At 45.8% G+C, this 22,924-nt stretch overlaps 1 protein-coding gene across 1 annotated transcript in view; it reads left to right on the plus strand.

Annotated features, from left to right (window-relative positions):
* The window catches only part of MRE11 (MRE11 homolog, double strand break repair nuclease), a 295,143-nt gene that overhangs the window by 8,698 nt on the left and 263,521 nt on the right, over positions 1-22,924 (plus strand). Inside the window, exons 2-3 of the mRNA XM_044284591.1 lie at positions 3,570-3,650; positions 6,659-6,791. Of these exons, the coding sequence (XP_044140526.1) occupies positions 3,628-3,650; positions 6,659-6,791 (156 nt within the window). The 5' untranslated portion in view covers positions 3,570-3,627. The remainder of the gene's footprint in view (positions 1-3,569; positions 3,651-6,658; positions 6,792-22,924) is intronic.

A 22,924-nucleotide genomic window follows, 5' to 3' on the forward strand; every position in this document is an offset into this window, starting at 1 on the left:
GAAATGGGTCTGAAATATGGGCATTGGGTATGTTCCTTTACCCTCTTTTGGGGTAAGGATCATGTGGGCTTTGGTCAAGTAGGGACGCGTTATAGACTGGAAGTAAGTATGGGATCAGTGTGTTATGGAAAGCTAAGTAATAGGTGGTTGGGAGGTCATCTTGGCCTGGGCTTTTCCCTTTAGGGGAATTTCTAATAACCTCTGAGTTCCTCCTTTTGTAAAGGGGGCTTGAAGTGATGATCTGTCCTCATCAGATAATTTTGGGAGAGCTAGACCTTCTAAGAAGGAGTCAATCGGGGAGCTGGTTTTAATGTCGTTGGTAACCTGTCGGGAGGGGTCAATGTTGTATAGAGCTTCGTAGAAGTTTCTAAATTGCGACGCGATTTGGATGGGGTCATAAGTCATGGAGCCTGAGGCATCTCTGAGTTTATGTACGTAGTTGTCTTGTTTCCTTTTCTTTATTCTCTGGGTCATGAATTTCGAAGCTTTATTACCATGCGTGAATATCTTTTGTTGAGAATGTAGGTAGAACTTCGCCGAGGCCGTATTTAGTATGTGCCCGACAGTAGGGATCGACCGATTATCGGATTTACCGATATTATCGGCCGATATTCAGGATTTTGAACACTATCGGTATCGGCATTTATTTTGCCAATATTCCGATAACTTATGGGGAACACAGATCGCGCTGCTGACAGCGCTCTCCGTGTTCCCCTTAGCAGCACAGGGGAGAAGGAGCAGTGTCTCCTCCCCCTGTGCTGCTGCTGCCGCTGCCGCCAGTGAGAGGACAGGGGACAGGAGGAGGGGAGGAGCTATGGCCACTGCTCCACCAATGAAGCTTAATCTATCATTCATTCATATACAGGAGGCGGGAGCTGCAGGATCACATAGCCGGCTCCCGGCCTCTATGAGCTGTAGCTGCGATCTGCGGTAGTTAACTCCTCAGGTGCCGCGGATCGCAGCTACTGCTCATAGAGGTCGGGAGCCGGCTATGTGATCCTGCAGCTCCCGCCTCCTGTATATCAATAAATGTGAGATTAAGCTTCATTGGTGGCGCAGTGCGCCCCCCCAAGCCCCCCAGTATCAGACATTGGTGGCGCAGTGCGCCCCCCCCCCCCCAAGTATTAAGCATTGGTGGCGCAGTGCGCCCCCCTCCCCCCCAGTATTAAGCAGTGGTGGCGCATAGGGCCCCCCACCCCAGTCGCAGTGCGCCCCCCCCCCCCCCAGTCGCAGTGCGCCCCCCCCCCCACAGGATCCCCTCCTCCCCTGCTCCTCCGATCGGAGCCCCAGCAGTGTGTAATGCTGGGGCTCCGATCGGTTACCATGGCAGCCAGGACGCTATTGAAGCCCTGGCTGCCATGATAAGCTCCATGCCTCTGTGTGCACAAAGCACAGAGCAGCAGGGACAGTGTGAGCTCCTATTCACCCTGATAGATCTCTATCAGGGTGAATAGGACAAGGGTTCTAGTCCCTAAGGGGGCTAAAAGTTAGTTAAAAAAAAAAAAGTTACAAAAAAAATAATAAAACCACCAAAATATTAAATATAAATGAAAAAGAAAGATTTACAAAAAAAAAATACACATTAACAATAAACATAAATTTTCAGCAGATTTGTGGGAATTTTTATTTTTTTTTCAAAAATGAAAATTCCCAGAATATCGGTATAAATTATCGGCTATCGGCCTGAAAGTTCACAAATTATCGGTATCGGCCCTAAAAAATCAATATCGGTCGATCCCTACCCGACAGTGCAAGGATCCAACCTGTAAATCAGTGTGGTTTGGGACTCGACTGTTGACACTTGTTTAAGGACTTTTACACGAGAAGTTAATTGACTAAGTGAACGTCCAGATGATGAGGAACATATCTGCCCATATAAAAGGCCCTTGAATGAGCGCCGGTTGACTGTTAAACGTCGCTCGTTACGGGCAGAAATCTGCCTGTGTGAAAGGACCCTTGCCAGGAAATTCTGCCCTTTACATGGGTGAGATAATTGCATCCCTGATTGTCGGAGTGCTTTCACAGCATCTTGTGTTTAGCATAAAAATGGCAGAATTGCACAGTCTCATTCCTTCTATCATGTAGTCGCGCTGAGGATCTGACTCTTGAGCCACTGTCTACTGCTCCTTAGACAATCGTGCAATCAGCTCCTTAGCATGTCTAAGGCATAATAGAAGACACTTCCTCCAAATCTCAATTTTTTTTTGTTTTTTTCTATCTTTGGTCGGCGTGATGCACTTGATATCATTGTAGAGCTGCTATTCTTTCTTCTTCATCACTGCATCTTCTTTATGAGGCACAAGATGACATTTATGCTGGAAATGACAATAACACTGTGCAGGTTTCACAGAATTACCATTAATTCTAAGACATAACTTTTAATCATAATTATTAAAATATTGGACCCTTGAATACAAAAATAAATAATAAGACAAAAAATAAATCAAAATGACTATATGTCAATGGTCTCCTTGGTTATGGGCGGGTAACCAGACAAGATAAATTGTCTAAAGGGGCAGTATCCCTATTGCATCCCCTATTTTAATGGCCCTGCCTATAAACGGAATAGCCGCCCCGATAGGGGCGATCCCGTATCTCGTGCCTCCTATTTTTCCCTGGAGGACCCTGATATCGGTGATGGATGATGCTGTTCCTATTGTGGAGCCTCGACTAGTCTATATTTATCAAAAATAACAACCAAATGTGCATACGACACCCACCAAATATATAACAATACCCCAAAAGCAATAGTGCACAGAAATTGAATGTAGTTGATGTACTAATATCGTTTTAATTGTGTGGCATGTGAACAAGTCCCTATCTATTTGCATGGATTTATCACCTATGTCTATGTGATTTTTGTATGAATGACCACGTTTTCAGATGTATCAATTATACCGTGGTCATATGTATATACCGCCGCATCTATAATTTTTAGTCTCATTATTTCTGGTGTAGGACACTCTGCTATTTATGGTTTTGGTCCCCTGAGGAGCCTAATACAAACAAGGCGAAACGCGTAGGGACATTGTACTTACATTTTAGTACATCAACTACATTCAATTTCTGTGCACTATTGCTTTTGGGGTATTGTTATATATTTGGTGGGTGTCGTATGCACATTTGGTTGTTATTTTTGATAAATATAGACTAGTCGAGGCTCATCCATCACCGATATCAGGGTCCTCCAGGGAAAAATAGGAGGCACGAGATACGGGATCGCCCCTATCGGGGCGGCTATTCCGTTTATAGGCAGGACCATTAAAATAGGGGATGCAATAGGGATACTGCCCCTTTAGACAATTTATCTTGTCTGGTTACCGGCCCATAACCAAGGAGACCATTGACATATAGTCATTTTGATTTATTTTTTGTCTTATTATTTATTTTTGTATTCAAGGGTCCAATATTTTAATAATTATGATTAAAAGTTATGTCTTAGAATTAATGGTAATTCTGTGAAACCTGTCAATTAATCGACCATATTCTACTATATTCCCTTGAACAGGGTTATGTTCATTCTGTAATAACACTGTGCAGCATGATCACTGTGTCTATTTCTCCTCCAGGCCTTGGGCAATTTGCATGTTCCATCTGAAATTTGTGCTATCTGGCTAAAGTATAGACATGAGTTCGTCTGGTAACTCACTGTAAGTAATCTTATTTTTTTTTTTTTTTTTAATTAGCATTGTGAACCATAATACTGTTCCCTTTTTACAAAACTATAGCTACTATAATACTGCCACCTATATACAAGAATATAACTACTGTAATACTGCCTCCTATGTACAAGAATATAACCTATAATACTGCTCCTATATACAAGTATATAACTACTATAATACTGCCTCCAATATACAAGTATATACCTACTATAATGCTGCCTCCTATATACAATAATATAACTACTATAATGCTGCCTCCTATATACAATAATATAACTACTATAATACTGCTCCTATGTATGTACAAGAATATAACTACTATAATACTGCCTCCTATGTACAAGAATATAACTAATATAATACTGCCTACTATGTACAAGAATATAACTACTATAATACTGCTCCTATGTACAAGAATATAACTAATATAATACTGCCTCCTATGTACAAGAATATAACTACTATAATACTGCCTCCTATGTACAAGAATATAACTACTATAATACTACCTTCTATGTACAAGAATATAACTTCTATAATACTGCTCCTATGTACAAGAATATAACTACTATAATACTGCCCTCTATGTACAAGAATATAACTTCTATAATACTGCTACTATGCATGTACAAGAATATAACTGCTATAATACTGCCTCCTATGTACAAGAATATAACTACTATAATACTGACTACTATGTACAAGAATATAACTACTATAATACTGCCTACTATGTACAAGAATATAACTACTATAATACTGCTCCTATGTACAAGAATATAACTACTATAATACTGCTCCTATGTACAAGAATATAACTACTATAATACTGCCTCCTATGTACAAGAATATAACTACTATAATACTGCCTACTATGTACAAGAATATAACTAATATAATACTGCCTACTATGTACAAGAATATAACTACTATAATACTGCTCCTATGTACAAGAATATAACTAATATAATACTGCCTCCTATGTACAAGAATATAACTACTATAATACTACCTTCTATGTACAAGAATATAACTTCTATAATACTGCTCCTATGTACAAGAATATAACTACTATAATACTGCCTCCTATGTACAAGAATATAACTACTATAATACTACCTTCTATGTACAAGAATATAACTTCTATAATACTGCTCCTATGTACAAGAATATAACTACTATAATACTGCCCTCTATGTACAAGAATATAACTTCTATAATACTGCTCCTGTGTAAAAGAATATACCTACTATAATACTGCCCTCTATGTACAGGAATAGAACTACTATAATACTGACTCCTATGTACAAGAATATAACTTCTATAATACTGCTACTATGTATGTACAAGAATATAACTACTATAATACTGTCTCCTATGTACAAGAATAAAACTACTATAATACTGTCTCCTATGTACAAGAATAAAACTACTATAATACTGTCTCCTATGTACAAGAATATAACTACTATAATACTGTCTCCTATGTACAAGAATAAAACTACTATAATACTACCTTCTATGTACAAGAATATAACTACTATAATACTGCCTACTATGTACAAGAATATAACTAATATAATACTGCCTACTATGTACAAGAATATAACTAATATAATACTGCCTACTATGTACAAGAATATAACTAATATAATACTGCCTCCTATGTACAAGAATATAACTACTATAATACTGCTCCTATGTACAAGAATATAACTAATATAATACTGCCTCCTATGTACAAGAATATAACTACTATAATACTACCTTCTATGTACAAGAATATAACTTCTATAATACTGCTCCTATGTACAAGAATATAACTTCTATAATACTGCTCCTATGTACAAGAATATAACTACTATAATACTGCCTACTATGTACAAGAATATAACTAATATAATACTGCCTACTATGTACAAGAATATAACTAATATAATACTGCCTACTATGTACAAGAATATAACTTCTATAATACTGCTCCTGTGTAAAAGAATATACCTACTATAATACTGCCCTCTATGTACAAGAATATAACTTCTATAATACTGCTCCTATGTACAAGAATATAACTACTATAATACTGCTCCTATGTACAAGAATATAACTACTATAATACTGCTCCTATGTACAAGAATATAACTGCTATAATACTGCTCCTATGTACAAGAATATAACTGCTATAATACTGTCTCCTATGTACAAGAATATAACTACTATAATACTGCTCCTATGTACAAGAATATAACTACTATAATACTGCCTCCTATGTACAAGGATATAACTACTATAAGGCTAGTTTCACACTAGCGTTCGTCGGTCCGCTCGTGAGTTCCGTTTGAAGGAGCTCACGAGCGGACCCGAACGCCTCCGTCCAGCCCTGATGCAGTCTGAATGGAGCGGATCCGCTCAGACTGCATCAGTCTGGCGGCGTTCAGCCTCCGCTCCGCTCGCCTCCGCACGGACAGGCGGACAGCTGAACGCTGCTTGCAGCGTTCAGCTGTCCGCCTGGCCGTGCGGAGGCGAGCGGATCCATTCAGACTTACAATGTAAGTCAATGGGAACGGATCCGCTTGAAGAGGTCACCATATGGCTCAATCTTCAAGCGGATCCGTCCCCCATTGACTTTACATTGAAAGTCTGAACGGATCCGCTCAGGCATCTTGCGCACTTAGAAAATTTTCTAAGTTATTAATGCAGAGGGATCCGTACTGAACGGAGCCTCCGTCTGCATTAATATGATCGGATCCGTTCCGAACGGATCCGATCAAGCGCTAGTGTGAAAGTAGCTTAATACTGCCTCCTGTGTACTGATCTTATATATCCCTCCCCTAGACAGACTCCATTGTCATGAGACAGTCAACGTTATTGTATACCGGCAGCAGCTGTTATAAGCTCTCTATTATATGTATACCACTGTCGTATTATATTTTATATTATGTGAGGGGCGGCACTAAACCATCTCTCCTTGTTCTGGTCTCTCTCATTGTCAGTGATGACGAGGACACGTTTAAAATCCTTGTGGCGACTGACATTCACCTGGGCTACATGGAAAAAGATGCTGTGCGAGGAAATGACAGTTTTGTGACTTTTGACGAGATCCTGCGGCTGGCCAAGGATAACGAAGTAAGTGCTCTGTCATTGCTGTTGATAGCTTCTGACCGCTGTGGAGAAGCCGGACCATGCTGTCACTGGTGTCAGGATTTCACTGTAAACAAACGCCTATAGACCCAAAGGATGAAGAAAGTGACTTCAAGCACAAAGGGTCATTATATGTATAAAAAGTTGAAGTGACTGACAAGCTGCTCCTAATGACATACACCTGGATATGCCATCTTTTTATGATCTGTGAATATGAATGAAAATCAGTGTCTGCCATTGTCGTGTTGTTAAGTTGAGAATTCTGATTTGTGAATGTCTCCACGCCCCCGCCGTGACGTAATAGTATAATGGGATGATGCTATAATACACGGCAAGTCTGATCACACTAATGTGACCCTGCAGTTGATCTGCTGCTAGCGCTCGCTCCTCTCTACCTTCCCAGCATGCCTTTGGGTAGTTCTAGGAAGATGGCGCTACACAATAACATTACAGTCAGCAGTGAATGCTGCAGCCCCACAGCACTCCTCTGCTGGGAAAGTAGAGCGGAGGGCCACAGTCTTAGGCCCCATGCACACTGCCGTGTTTCACAGCCGTGTGCGGGCCGTGGAACCGCGGCCTGGATCCCTCCTGAGAGCAGGAGCGCACGGCGTCACTGGTTGCTATGACGCCGTGCGCTCCCTGCTGCCGGCACAGTACAGTAACACACTGGTATAGATCATACCAGTGTATCACTGTATTGCGGCGGCAGCAGGGAGCGCACGGCGTCATAGCAACCAGTGACGCCGTGCGCTCCTGCTCTCAGGAGGGATCCAGGCCGCGGTTCCACGGCCCGCACATGGCTGTGAAACACGGCAGTGTGCATGGGGCCTTAGTAAGGTCTATTACACATTTAGGGAGGCAGGATGAAGCAAAACCTAGGTCAGGGATACCAGAGGCAGGCTGAGAAGTGTTGAGTAGATTCTCTACCAAATCACATAGACAACACATTTAATATAACAAAACATTTTATTGAAACACAATATGACAATGACAATAAGCGGTTTGTTAGATGCTCTCTGCTCTGCTTCATAGACTCCCAAAAGATCAGTGTCCAAATAAATTTTAATATTCAGAGAAACCTGTTTTATCTGAGCATGCCATCCTTAAAGGGGTGCACTGTGGGGTCTGATGAAGTAGGGGGGCTGCACTCTGGGCTCTCATGAAGTAGGGGGGCTGCACTGTGGGGTCTCATGAAGTAGGGGGGCTGTACTGTGGGGTCCCATGAAGTAGGGGGGCTGCACTGTGGGGTCTCATGAAGTAGGGGGGCTGCACTGTGGGGTCTCATGAAGTAGGGGGGCTGCACTGTGGGGTCTCATGAAGTAGGGGGGCTGCACTGTGGGGGTCTCATGAAGTAGGGGGGCTGCACTGTGGGGTCCCATTAAGTAGGGGGGCTGCACTGTGGGGTCTCATGAAGTAGGGGGGCTGCACTGTGGGGTCTCATGAAGTAGGGGGGCTGCACTGTGGGGTCTCATGAAGTAGGGGGGCTGCACTGTGGGGTCTCATGAAGTAGGGGGGCTGCACTGTGGGGTCCCATGAAGTAGGGGGCTGCACTGTGGGGTCCCATGAAGTAGGGGGGCTGCACTGTGGGGTCCCATGAAGTAGGGGGGCTGCACTGTGGGGTCCCATGAAGTAGGGGGGCTGCACTGTGGGGTCCCATGAAGTAGGGGGGCTGCACTGTGGGGTCTCATGAAGTAGGGGGGCTGCACTGTGGGGTCTCATGAAGTAGGGGGGCTGCACTGTGGGGTCTCATGAAGTAGGGGGGCTGCACTGTGGGGGTCTCATGAAGTAGGGGGGCTGCACTGTGGGGTCCCATTAAGTAGGGGGGCTGCACTGTGGGGTCTCATGAAGTAGGGGGGCTGCACTGTGGGGTCTCATGAAGTAGGGGGGCTGCACTGTGGGGTCTCATGAAGTAGGGGGGCTGCACTGTGGGGTCTCATGAAGTAGGGGGGCTGCACTGTGGGGTCCCATGAAGTAGGGGGCTGCACTGTGGGGTCCCATGAAGTAGGGGGGCTGCACTGTGGGGTCCCATGAAGTAGGGGGGCTGCACTGTGGGGTCCCATGAAGTAGGGGGGCTGCACTGTGGGGTCCCATGAAGTAGGGGGGCTGCACTGTGGGGTCTCATGAAGTAGGGGGGCTGCACTGTGGGGTCTCATGAAGTAGGGGGGCTGCACTGTGGGGTCTCATGAAGTAGGGGGGCTGCACTGTGGGGTCTCATGAAGTAGGGGGGCTGCACTGTGGGGGTCTCATGAAGTAGGGGGGCTGCACTGTGGGGTCCCATGAAGTAGGGGGGCTGCACTGTGGGGTCTCATGAAGTAGGGGGGCTGCACTGTGGGGTCTCATGAAGTAGGGGGCTGCACTGTGGGGTCTCATGAAGTAGGGGGGCTGCACTGTGGGGTCTCATGAGGTAGGGGGGCTGCACTGTGGGGTCTCATGAAGTAGGGATGCTACAGTCTGGAGTCTAAAGTGCTTGAGAGTGCAGTCTAGAGTCTGTAAAAATAGGTAGGGCTACAATTTAGGGTCTGAAGTAAGGGTATTAGGGGTGCTGCACTCTGGGGTCTTATTTAATAGGGGAGCTGTAGTCTTGAGTTTGAAGTAGTAGGGGTGCTACAGTTTAGGGCAGTGATGGTGAACCTTTTAGAGACTGAGTGCCCAAACTGTAACCCAAAACCCACTTATTTATCACAAAGTGCCAACACAGCAATTTACCCTGAATACTACAGTCCAATACAGTATATCTTCCATGTACTTTATCATTTAGATATAATAGCCTGCCTACATTCAATGCACTGCCCGTGCCGTTCAAACTTCAAAGTGTGCCCTGTGCTGATGAATGGCAGGAAGAGTCTAACCATAGACTTTTTCCAGTGCGTGGGTGCCCACAGAGAGGGCTCCGAGTGCCGCCTCTGGCACCCGTGCCATAGGTTCGCCATCACAGGTTTAGGGTCTCATAAAATAGGCGTGCTGCACTCTGGGGTCTGAACTATTAGGGATGTTGCCGTCAGTGGTTACGGGTGCTGCGGTCTGAAGAAGTAGGGTTTATGCTTTCTGGAGTAAGAAGGAAGAGAAGACTGAAGCTGGCCAGTCTTGGGCACAGTGAAGGGTTCCTGTGAAGAAAGTGAGTAGTGGGTGTAATGAATAGAGGGGTGAAGAGCTATGTGATGGAGGTCAATGTGGCTGCAGCTGCGGAAAGTGGAGAGTATGGGCACAGTGTATGTGGACTATCGAGACGAGAGTAGATGGAGGTGATGGATAGAGAGATGAGGCGTTGGGTACCATGTATAGGCGATCCAACATTGGACTGAGAGTGCACCAATATGGACCTGAAATTAAGGGTTGACTTGTGCTGTAATATTGGGGGTACTGATCAAGTGAGGATGACAATTGGAGGAACTCAAGTGAAAACTCATGTATACACCTTCTAAGCAGGACTATGAGGGCGAGTCCTCAGCACAAGAGTTACTGCCATTTGTCATGCACATTGCACAGCCGCCCCTGGAGCTAAGACGTGTATGTAAAAGGAGGTCGTCCAGGACTGGACAAATATGGCCGCTTTCTTCTAAAGTAGACTGCTGCAGCATACCTTGATAATATTTGCTCAGCTCCAGGTAAGTGAATCGCCTGGAGCTGCAGTACCACAGACAACCTGTGGCTAGATGTGGCTGTGTGTGTGTGTGTGTGTGTATATATATATATATACAGTACAGACCAAAAGTTTGGACACACCTTCTCATTCAAAGAGTTTTCTTTATTTTCATGACTATGAAAATTGTAGATTCACACTGAAGGCATCAAAACTATGAATTAACACATGTGGAATTATATACATAACAAAAAAGTGTGAAACAACTGAAAATATGTCATATTCTAGGTTCTTCAAAGTAGCCACCTTTTGCTTTGATTACTGCTTTGCACACTCTTGGCATTCTCTTGATGAGCTTCAAGAGGTAGTCACCTGAAATGGTCTTCCAACAGTCTTGAAGGAGTTCCCAGAGATGCTTAGCACTTGTTGGCCCTTTTGCCTTCACTCAGCGGTCCAGCTCACCCCAAACCATCTCGATTGGGTTCAGGTCCGGTGACTGTGGAGGCCAGGTCATCTGGCGCAGCACCCCATCACTCTCCTTCATGGTCAAATAGCCCTTACACAGCCTGGAGGTGTGTTTGGGGTCATTGTCCTGTTGAAAAATAAATGATGGTCCAACTAAACGCAAACCAGATGGAATAGCATGCCGCTGCAAGATGCTGTGGTAGCCATGCTGGTTCAGTATGCCTTCAATTTTGAATAAATCCCCAACAGTGTCACCAGCAAAGCACCCCCACACCATCACACCTCCTCCTCCATGCTTCACGGTGGGAACCAGGCATGTAGAGTCCATCCGGTCACCTTTTCTGAGTCGCACAAAGACACGGTGGTTGGAACCAAAGATCTCAAATTTGGACTCATCAGACCAAAGCACAGATTTCCACTGGTCTAATGTCCATTCCTTGTGTTCTTTAGCCCAAACAAGTCTCTTCTGCTTGTTGCCTGTCCTTAGCAGTGGTTTCCTAGCAGATATTCTACCATGAAGGCCTGATTCACACAGTCTCCTCTTAACAGTTGTTCTAGAGATGTGTCTGCTGCTAGAACTCTGTGTGGCATTGACCTGGTCTCTAATCTGAGCTGCTGTTAAAGGGGTTGTCCAGGTTCAGAGCTGAACCTGGACATCCCTCCATTTTCACCCCGGCAGCCCCCCTGACATGAGTATCGGAGCAGTTCATGCTCCGATGCTCTCCTTTGCCCTGCGCTAAATCGCGCAGGGCATAGGCATTTTTCTGAGTTCCGGTGACATACCGGGCTCTCTATGGGGCTGACAGGCAGCCCGGTGACGTCACCGGCACTGATGGGCGGGATTTGGCTCTGCCCTAGCCAGTAAAACGGCTAGGGCAGAGCTAAAGCCCGCCCCTCAGAGCCGGTGACGTCACCGAACACACTGCTGGGCGGAAGTTACCGCCCGGCAGTGTGTTATTGAAAACACAAGAGCCTGTGCCCTGCGCGATCTAGCGCAGGGCACTGGAGCGCATCGGAGCATGAGATGCTCCGATGCCAGGCTCAGGAGGGCTGCCGGGGTGAAAATAAGGGTATGTCCGGGTTCAGCTCTGAACCCGGACAACCCCTTTAACCTGCGATTTCTGAGGCTGGTGACTCGGATGAACTTATCCTCCGTAGCAGAGGTGACTCTTGGTCTTCCTTTCCTGGGGCGGTCCGCATGTGAGCCAGTTTCTTTGTAGCGCTTGATGGTTTTTGTGACTGCACTTGGGGACACTTTCAAAGTTTTCCCAATTTTTCGGACTGACTGACCTTCTTTTCTTAAAGTAATGATGGCCAATCGTTTTTCTTTACTTAGCTGCTTTTTTCTTGCCATAATACAAATTCTAACAGTCTATTCAGTAGGACTATCGGCTGTATATCCACCTGACTTCTCCACAACGCAACTGATGGTCCCAACCCCATTTATAAGGCAAGAAATCCCACTTATTAAACCTGACAGGGCACACCTGTGAAGTGAAAACCTTTCCAGGTGACTACCTCTTGAAGCTCATCAAGAGAATGGCAAGAGTGTGCAAAGCAGTAATCAAAGCAAAAGGTGGCTACTTTGAAGAACCTAGAATATGACATATTTTCAGTTGTTTCACACTTTTTTGTTATGTATATAATTCCACATGTGTTAATTCATAGTTTTGATGCCTTCAGTGTGAATCTACAATTTTCATAGTCATGAAAATAAAGAAAACTCTTTGAATGAGAAGGTGTGTCCAAACTTTTGGTCTGTACTGTATATATATATATATATATATATATATATATATATATATATATATATATATATGATATTATATACACTCTCACAAAAACTTTAAGGATATTTTGGCTTGTGGGTAAAATTTCAGGATGAACCTAAAATGCACACAAACCTTTACAGGTGAACTTATTGTGACCTTCTCTAAACTTTTGAATGCACATGTCCAACTGTTCAATGTTTCAGTACTTTTTGCACAACTTGCTGTTCTCTAACAAGGAGCTTAACTGAAAAATTCACAACAGTTGTTTGTTCCATGAATCGTCCAATAAATTTCCTGGTTCAAATAGAATTGGTATTTATACAGTCCTCCTCATCTTGCTGTTCACATTTTGACAACATGAGACCAAGACGACACCTAACAATTGATAAACAGTACCTCGCCATTGCGAGGCTTCAAGCAGGATGTTCTCAGACGGAATTGGCCACTGAGCTTAGAGTGTCATCAGCAGGTTGTATAGAAGTGGACGCCCTTTGGCCGCACCCCACACTGATGACTGCTTAATTGGGAACAATGCCCTGCGGAACCTGATAATGAGTGCCACACAACTTTAAGCATGTTTAATGGAGGGGAGAGGCACCCAAGTGTCACGTCAGACCATTCAAAACCGTTTACATCAGCGTGGTCTGCGTCATAGACAACTTGCAAGGGTACCTGACCACAGGCGTCATCATCTTGCATGGGCCAGGGAGCATCTACGCTGAATGATGGACCAGTGGGCCTCAGTGCTGTTCACTGATAAAAGTCAATTCACACTGAGCAGAAATGTCGGCCACCAATGATGTTGGAGACATCAAGGAGAGCACAATGCTTAAGCCACTGTTGTCACCAGACGAGCCTTTGGTGGTGGTGGCATTACAGTGTGGGCAGGTGTGTCTAGTCAATACAGAACTGCCCTACACTTTGTGACTGGTACAGTGACAAGCCCATACTACTTGAATAACATCATTAATCCAGTCATTGTGACTCTGCATGAACAACACAGGGCTAATTTCTTCTTCATGGAGGACAATGGAATATTGCTCAGATAGGCCATCAATCTCAGATAGGTGCAATCCCACCTCTAGGACCCTCTGCTTTCTAGAGAACTAGGCCCCGAAGTGAAAGAGAACAGCCGCACATGTGCAGCGTCCTTGCCATTCATTGCTATAGGAGTTCCGAAAATAGCCGAGCGAGAGTCCTAATTGTTGTTTTTCTCTGTTTTGCAGCTTTTGTACTTTCTGTTTCGTCTGCTTGTTTATTGCACCGTACATTAGTTATCATGGTGTCTGTACAATACACATATATATATAGAGATATGAATCAAAATGCAGTACTGGCTGTCACGCTTTGGTGTGGGAGGGAAACACCACACCGAGCATAGGAGGGAAGGGGGGGGGGGGGGGGGGGGGGGGGCGGGGAATCAGGCCTGAGAACTAGGGAAGGAAGATGAACACCTCCTAGTGAAAACCCTAACCAAAATCCAGACTGACGACCGACCGTATGTCGCAGCTGAAAGATTATTCTGTTTGCCAAGGAAAATCTTATATTTTTAAGGGATTGTCCAGGAATAGAAAAAAAACATGTCTGCTTTCTTCCGAAAGCACCACCATCCCTGTCCACAGGTTGTCCGCGGTATTGCAGGTTTGCCTTATTGACTCCAGTGGAGTCGAGCTGCACTACCAGACACGACCAGGGGTGGTTGTGTTTTTGGAAGAAAGACATGTTTTTCTACTCCTGGACTACCCTTTAAAGGAGTTGCCCAGGTGCTTAATAATTATGACCTATCCTCAGGATAGGTCATCAGTATCTGATTGGTGCGGGTCAGATTCCCAGGTATCCCCACCGATAGGCTGTTTAAAGAGGTGCCGCTGGCACTGCAGTGTGCACCACGGCCTCCTCGCAGCTTACCAAGCACGACGCCACACATTGGATAATGTCCGTTCTTGGTATTGCAGCTAGAATGGGACTGAGAGACGCCTAGCCCACGTGGCCGATGAACGTGACGTCACTGGTATAGGAAGAATCTGCACCAGTAGACCACCATTCCCTGGGATAAAGGGGCACCTCAGGTGCTTATTGGGTCATCATCTCTGTTATCTAGTGGGTTTATAATAGGAGTGGGCGATATGGCCTAAAATCTATATTTCAATATAATTTTAAGCATGTGCGATATGCGATATATATCGCGATATATTGTTTTCTATATTGGGGGGGGGGGGGGGTTTAAACTTTTTTTTTTTTACTTTTTATTTAATAACTATTAGCCTTCTTAAGGGCTAGAACCCTTGTCATATTCACCCTAATAGAGCTCTATTAGGGTGAATAGGACTTTACACTCTCCCTGCTGCCCTGTGCTTTGTGCACACAACAGCAGGGAGCTGACCATGGCAGCCAGCCTCTGATCTGTCCCCCAGCCTCTGATCTGTCCCCCAGCCTCTGATCTGCCCCCCAGCCTCTGATCAGCCCCCCAGCCTCTGATCTGCCCCCCAGCCTCTGATCTGCCCCCCAGCCTCTGATCTGCCCCCCAGCCTCTGATCAGCCCCCCAGCCTCTGATCAGCCCCCCAGCCCCTGATCAGCCCCCCAGCCCCTGATCAGCCCCCCAGCCCCTGATCAGCCCCCCAGCCCCTGATCAGCCCCCCAGCCCCTGATCAGCCCCCCAGCCCCTGATCAGCCCCCCAGCCCCTGATCAGCCCCCCAGCCCCTGATCAGCCCCCCAGCCCCTGATCAGCCCCCCAGCCCCTGATCAGCCCCCCAGCCCCTGATCAGCCCCCCAGCCCCTGATCAGCCCCCCAGCCCCTGATCAGCCCCCCAGCCCCTGATCAGCCCCCCCAGCCCCTGATCAGCCCCCCAGCCCCTGATCAGCCCCCCAGCCCCTGATCAGCCCCCCAGCCCCTGATCAGCCCCCCAGCCCCTGATCAGCCCCCCAGCCCCTGATCAGCCCCCCAGCCCCTGATCAGCCCCCAGCCCCTGATCAGCCCCCCAGCCCTGATCAGCCCCCCAGCCCCTGATCAGCCCCCCAGCCCCTGATCAGCCCCCCAGCCCCTGATCAGCCCCCCAGCCCCTGATCAGCCCCCCAGCCCCTGATAAGCCCCCAGCCCCTGATAAGCCCCCCAGCCCCTGATCAGCCCCCCCAGCCCCTGATCAGCCCCCCCAGCCCCTGATCAGCCCCTGATCAGCCCCCCAGCCTCTCCCTCTTATCAGCCCCCTCTGGTAACTCAAACCAACCCCCCCTCCCTCCCCAGTATTAATCATTGGTGGCAGTGGCCACAGGGTGTCCCCCCCATCATTGGTGGCAGTGGGCAGTTCCGATCAGAGTCCCAGCAGTGTAATTCTGGGGCTCCGATCGGTTACCATGGCAGCCAGGACGCTACTGAAGTCCTGGCTGCCATGGTATGTTAGTGAGCAGCATTATAGTCACGTGCGCCGTGGCCGCCGGGCTCTCCTTCTTCTCATAGGTCTGTGCGGTGCATTGCGAATGCTATAAGCATTAGCAATGCGCCGCACAGACAGAAGAAGGAGCGCCTGGCGGCCACGGCGCACGTGACTATAATGCTGCTCACTAACATACCATGGCAGCCAGGACTTCAGTAGCGTCCTGGCTGCCATGGTAACCGATCTTCACTACCGCTCCGTGGTCATATCGCGGTCTGGCGATATAGGCGTTATGCACAAAATCCATATCGTGGCACAAATTTATATTGCATATCGCCTATATCGCCCACCCCTAGTTTATAATATAATTTAGCGCCCGGTCTCTTTTAGTTAAAACCAGTACCCCCTAGATCTTAGACTTAAGCATCTGATCCATCCAACCTGTCCTTTAGGCCTCATGCACACGACCGTTGTTGTGTTCCGTTCCGCAAAATGGGGTTCTGTTCCGTGATCCGTTTCCGTTTTTGTTTCCGTGTGTCTTCCTTTATTTTGGGAGGATCACCAGACATGAAGGAAAGTAAAAAAAAGTCTAAGTCAAGTTTGCCATGCAAATGATAGGGAAAAAAACGGACGCGGACACGGATGACAATCTTGTGTGCCTCCGCGTTTTTTCACTGACCCATTGACTTGAATGGTTCCGCGAACCGTTTTCCGTGAAAAAAATAGGACAGGTTATATTTTTTTGACGGACTGAGACCACGGATCACGGACACGGATGACAAACGGTGCATTTTTTTTTGCGGATAGGATGCGGACCCATTTATTTCAATGGGTCCGCAAAAAACGTGGACAGCACACCGTGTGCTGTCCGCATCAGTATGTCCGTTCCGTTGCTCCGCAAAAAAAATAGTGCATGTCCTATTTTTTTCTAGTTTCTTACAATGGATCCGCAAAAAAAAAACGGATGCCATACGGAACGTATTTGCGGACCACAAAACACATACGGTCGTGTGCATGTAGCCTAAGGCTGTAGATCAGACTAATGGCTACGAGACTTGAAGGGACACAAGGCTATGCTCTCCCTAGAGAATAGATGTGTATGTTCATATTTTAGCGCTCTGTTAAGTGCCCCTGTCTAATGTTTGCTTTAGGCCATTGGTCTTTCCTGTGTCTTCCATCTCTGATATTGTTTTTGAGTAGTTCACAATGCTGTTTGCGAGCTTTTTATTTAGTTTTTATGTACAAAGAGCTAGTCTATTCAAGGAGCATAAGGTTATAGACATTTATTGTGGGTTAAATGAGGGAGAAAAAAATAGCTGTAGAAACAAAATCTAGACGTTTTTATTAATACGTGAACCTAGGATCTCTACTACCAGGCTGTAGTCATTCCACTAGAAAAAATGTTTTTTTCTGTACTTAGAAATCTAATACATATTACTGGCTTTTTTAGAATCCTATAGTATGCCTGTTAATTGACCAGTAATTTGTATTGGCTTTCTAATTGTAGAAATCCACTCTTCTCATTATGGCAAGGCTATAGTAAATAGTGTATATGATATGTACATGCTAGGACACAGCTCTGCCCACAGCTTGCTGATGTCTAGCCCTGTCAATCATAGTGTGCAGAGCACGGAGGTGTTATAAAAGCGGTGCTCCAAGGATTCAGCCCTGCCTCTGGTGCTCCAACATACTAATTTGCATATGTATAAAAACACAGATAGCTCTGCAGCTGTTTAACATATAGACAAAATAAAGGTGCCGTTTTAATCAGCATGGTCAACGCTACCAGGCAGTATGCTGGGTTTAATGGGTCTCATTATGCTGACAGAGGCCCACAGGATAGAGATAAATAAATGAAGGCTGGGACCTCCTTCGATCACGAAAACAGTGGTCCTTGAGTTCCCTTGTGTCAATGGAGTGGTAGTGCACGTGTGGCCACTGCTCCATTCACTTCTATGGAACTTATGAAGATTGATGAGCACTGTACTCATCAGTCCCATAGACAGTGATTTGTGTGGGGTCATGTATGTGCACTACCGCTCCATTCAGACAGGGGGCTCATGGGCCCTTGCTTTCTTAAATGGTTGGAGCCCAAGCTGCCGAACCCCTGAGATTGGGCAGTATATCTATGTAGTCCCGCACTGCCAACTGATAGTAACCAATTGTCAATTTATTCGTAAGTGTTCAGGGGGAATAACGGAGGAATGACACAATGCACCCGAATGCAAACATTTAGTAAAACAGAGGTATCAGAGTTATGTAACCTTAGATAATGCTTTGAAGAAAATGTTCCTTGTGGCGTTGGCCTCAGTTCCCCTGCTAGTTCACACAGTACATAGCAAGCGGAGCCAGCTTCTAATGTCAGACCGGTCCAGACAACGCTAGCCCGTGCTCTGAGCTGACAAGCACTCCGGCTCCGTCTCATCTGGCCACGTTAATTAGATTTTGGAGAACCTCTTGTTTGCAATGGTCACTTTCTCGGCGCCCTCCAGTTACGATGTCCTCTCTGCTTTGCACCGGCTGGAGCAATGTGCGCGGCTCGGAGCAGCTGTTGGACAGCATTGCAAATTCAATTATCCACAGAGAAGAGCGAGGCAAACCTAATCTGAGAGGAGCAGAAAAGCAAATGACGCATCAGGACATCAAGTTCCCAAACACAAGCGCCAAATTGATGAATGGTAGAATGGAGGCGGCTTCTTCTCTTTGTTTGTTTCTCCAGATGTAAAAGAAAAGAAAAAGTAAAACAGTTACTGTGCATTTTTTATTTTCAATTTTTTTTGTACTTTCCTATAATTACGGCGGCATACACATAATGCACCCGCTATGATAATTTGCCCATTTTGCTAGGCTTTACTATAATTTTTCAATTTTTCCCCATAGAGGAGATGAATAGATTGGATTGTTTTGTATTATTGGCAGTCGGCAGAATATTTAGCTTTTTGTTGTGCCTTTTAGGTTAGTTACTTATGCACGAGGCATTTCGCAGCCTACCTGAAGGCAGTCTGTGATTTTGTAAAAAGCTGCGAGCATTAATGTGTCATCTAAGCTCATCTTGTACCGTGTGCAATACAACGTGCCCCATCCTGGCCGCAAAAGTGTTTTCTGTCTAATGGCCTTTCACGCCTTATAGATGATGACATTTGGACTTTTTTCTTGTGGGGACAGAGCGGCATAAGTTTTTGTCTGGCTTCAAAAAGTCACTGTACTTTCACACTTCATTTAATAGAGAATGGTGTAACTAGCACATTTCTAAATCAGGGTCAAAGTCTTAGCCATTAGGGGTCTTACTTCCACCTAAATCGCAGTCCACTTCAAGATCTGTCCCTTGTAACAGAGACACAGAAGACGACTGAGAGGGAGTGGGGGGTCAGAGCTAGCGGAGATTGTGAACCTGATAAAAGACCTGCTTCTACATTGCTTCTGAACAGGGGTGGGATTCCAATTTTTAACCGGTTCCCTACTCAACGGCAGGCGTGCCGAGTCACGACACATGTTTAGAGATATAAATATATATATATATATATATATATATATATATATATCCACACATACACAATATATATGCAACACACATACATATAAAAACACAATATAAATGGTACACATACATGAATACACCATATATACACTACACACACATGATGCCATCCAACTTTCAAAAAGCCCAAGGAGCTAAACTATCAGAGGCGCGCAAAGCTCGTCACAACAAGTTTTTTTAAAGCGCTAGCCCACACCTCTAACTCCACATAATGTCTGTCTGCCTAGTCTCCATTGTCCCCCCCACACAGTAGTTATGCCAGATCTGGGATGGTTGGGAGGTATGCATATCTAAACAGACTATATAGACACTCACATATACAATATACACCCATAAAGGGTGCACTTACAGTAGATTTACCTACACCATATACATTTCATACACATTGGTACCTAGCACTAAAGACATATTTGCATGCACATGATATTCAGTGCTATCCAGAATACAAGGCCACATACTTCTTACATCCAGTGACTTCTGATGTAGATGTTCTCTTTCCTCATCTTCTCCTTTCAGACCAGACCGCCATGATAATTTTTCACCCATCACTCATCTCTGCAGTTTGACAAAAAGACTTCTTAGGTTACTACTTTTCCATCCTCCTACCTTCTGAACAACTCATCCTGCCACATTTAATACTGTGCCCGCTGTGCTCCCCAATACTTTACTACAGAAACTGTACACCTGAAAATGCCAGTACCATACAGATAGTGCCCCCAGTACTGGGCCCGCTGTGCTCCCCAATACTAACCAGCAGAAACAGATAAACCCCCTGATAACACTAGTACCACAAAGATAGTGCCCTTCAATAATTATTGGCAGGCACTGCCCAGCAAATAACTGCGCCCAGCAAATAGTGCCCCTGACACTAAAAGTGTAAAACATTATGTCCCCCTGTTACTACTGGGGGACTATGGGAAACATGGTTACTGTTATGGGTATTATGGGAGCATTATTACTTCTGGGGCACAGTGGGGACATTATTACTACTAAGTGCACTCTGGCAGAGAATTATTACGGTTTGTATAACTTTGGAGCAGTATTACTGTGGGGTGCAAACTGCCCACTTAAAATGAGCACCAGTACAAAGAATGTCCCTTGTAATGTGCCCCAGTACAAAAAATGCCCCATAATAATGTGCACTAGTCAAAAAATGCTCCCGTTCTGTGTGCCAGTACAAAAAATTCCCCCTCTTAGTGCCCCCTGTTGAGCTAATATCCCTATAGTGCCCCCATAATGTGTGCAAGTATAAAATACTCCTATATAATGCTCACAAAGTGCTCCTTTCCCCTTACCCATAGTGTCCCCCATAATGTGCCAGTATAAAACGCCCCTATATAGTGCACCAAGTAGATGCCACCATAGCGCTCCTTCCCTTTCCCCATAGTGCTTCAATAATGTTCCAGTATAGGATTCCCCATAGTGTCCCCAATGATGTGCCAGTATAAATGCCCCCAGCAGATGCCCCTATAGTGTCCCCCATGATGTGCCAGTACAGATGCCCCCATAGTGTCCCCCATGGAGTGCCAGTATAAATACCCCGATCGTGTCACCCATGATGTGCCAGTATAACTGCCCCCCAGTAAATGCCCCCATAGTGTCCCCCATGATGTCCCAGTGTAAATGCCCCCATAGTCCCTCATAATGTGCCAGTATAAATTCCCCTGAGTAGATAGCCCAGATGTGCCAGTATAAATGCCCCCATGATGTGCTAGTGTAAATGCCTCCAATAGATGCCCCCATGATGTGCCAGTATAAATGCACCCATAGTGTCCCCCATGATGTGCCAGTGTAAATGCCCCCATAGTGTTCCCCATGATGTGCCAGTAATGACCCTATAGTGTCCCTCATGATGTGGTAGTAGATGCCCCCATAGTGTCCACCAGGATGTGCCAGTGATGCCCCTATAGTGTCCCCCATCATGTACTAGTAATGCCCCATAGAGTCCCCCATCATGTACTAGTAATGCCCCATAGAGTCCCCCATGATGTGCCAGTAATGCCCCCATAGTGTCCCCATGATGTGCCAGAAATGCCCCCATAGTGTCCCCCATGGTGTGCCAGAAATGCCCCTATAGTGTCCCCATGATGTGCCAGTAATGCCCCCATAGTGTCCCCCATGATGTGCCAGTAATGCCCCCATAGTGTCCCTCATGATGTGCCAGTAATGCTCCCATAGTGCCCCCCATGATGTGCCAGAAATGCCCCCATAGTGACCCCCATGATGTGCCAGTAATGCCCCCATAGTGTCCCCCATGATGTGCCAGTAATGCCCCCATAGTGTCCCCCATGATGTGCCAGTAGATGCCCCCATAGTGTCCACCAGGATGTGCCAGTGATGCGCCCATAGTGTCCCCCTGGATGTGCCAGTAATGCCCCCATAGTGTCCCCCATCATGTACTAGTAATGCCCCATAGAGTCCCCCATCATGTGCCAGTAATTGTCGCATAGTATCCCCCATCATGTGCTGGTAATGCCCCCATCATGTGCCAGTAATGCCCCCATAGTATCCCTCATCATGTGCCAGTAATGTCCCCCATTATGTGCCAGTAATGCCCCCATAGTGTCCCCCATCATGTGCCAGTAATTCCCCCAGTTGATGCCCCCATAGAGCACCACATAAAAGAAAAAAAAAAAACACTAATACTTAAGTCAATGCTGGCAGTGATCGAGGCCTCTTCCGGCCTGTGTCCCGCGCAGTACAAATCTCAGCTCAGGCGAACGCGATGATGTCTGCAGCCTACTCTGGGTCTGGATTCAGCCAGCAACACGGTTCTCCGATCCGGCTGTAATTTTAACATCCGGGTCTGGAGAACCGGAGGGAACCGGCTGAATCCCATGCCTGCTTCTGAACATCACAGGAGCCTCCTATGTGTTTGTAAGTGTGATTTATCGTTCCTTATCTGTTCTGTGAATCATTCAAATGTGTGGGTTTAGCTAAGGTTAAATTTGTTGTGTCCAAAGTCTCGCAAGACTTCATTGAATAATTTCAGACTTCGATAAATTAACTTGAAAACCATTTTAAACTGGGATCCGAAGTCGGTTCTGACTGGTTCCTTCTGTATTGAAGCAGACTGAAGATTGCAATTTTAAAAGCTGTAGAATTGAAGTCTCGTGTAACGAATTTCACCTCCACAAAGCCCATACATTTAAATGCTGTATAGAGACGGGTCTCCGTGCAGCATTCAAATGAAGTTTTGAACAAAGCGACTTCGGATCTATGATCTGAAGCGCGCTTTGCTCAACACTACCCACTATGTTTGTTTTCAGCTCTGGAGCTCACAGAACAGGTAAGGAATGATAAATCACACTTAGAAACACACGGATCACACTATGATCCAAAGTGCGCTTCGCTCAACACTAATAGTGGCGACTAAGGGAAAAGACAATC

This window comes from Bufo gargarizans, chromosome 3 (genome assembly GCF_014858855.1).
Source record: "Bufo gargarizans isolate SCDJY-AF-19 chromosome 3, ASM1485885v1, whole genome shotgun sequence".
Lineage (NCBI taxonomy): Eukaryota > Metazoa > Chordata > Amphibia > Anura > Bufonidae > Bufo > Bufo gargarizans.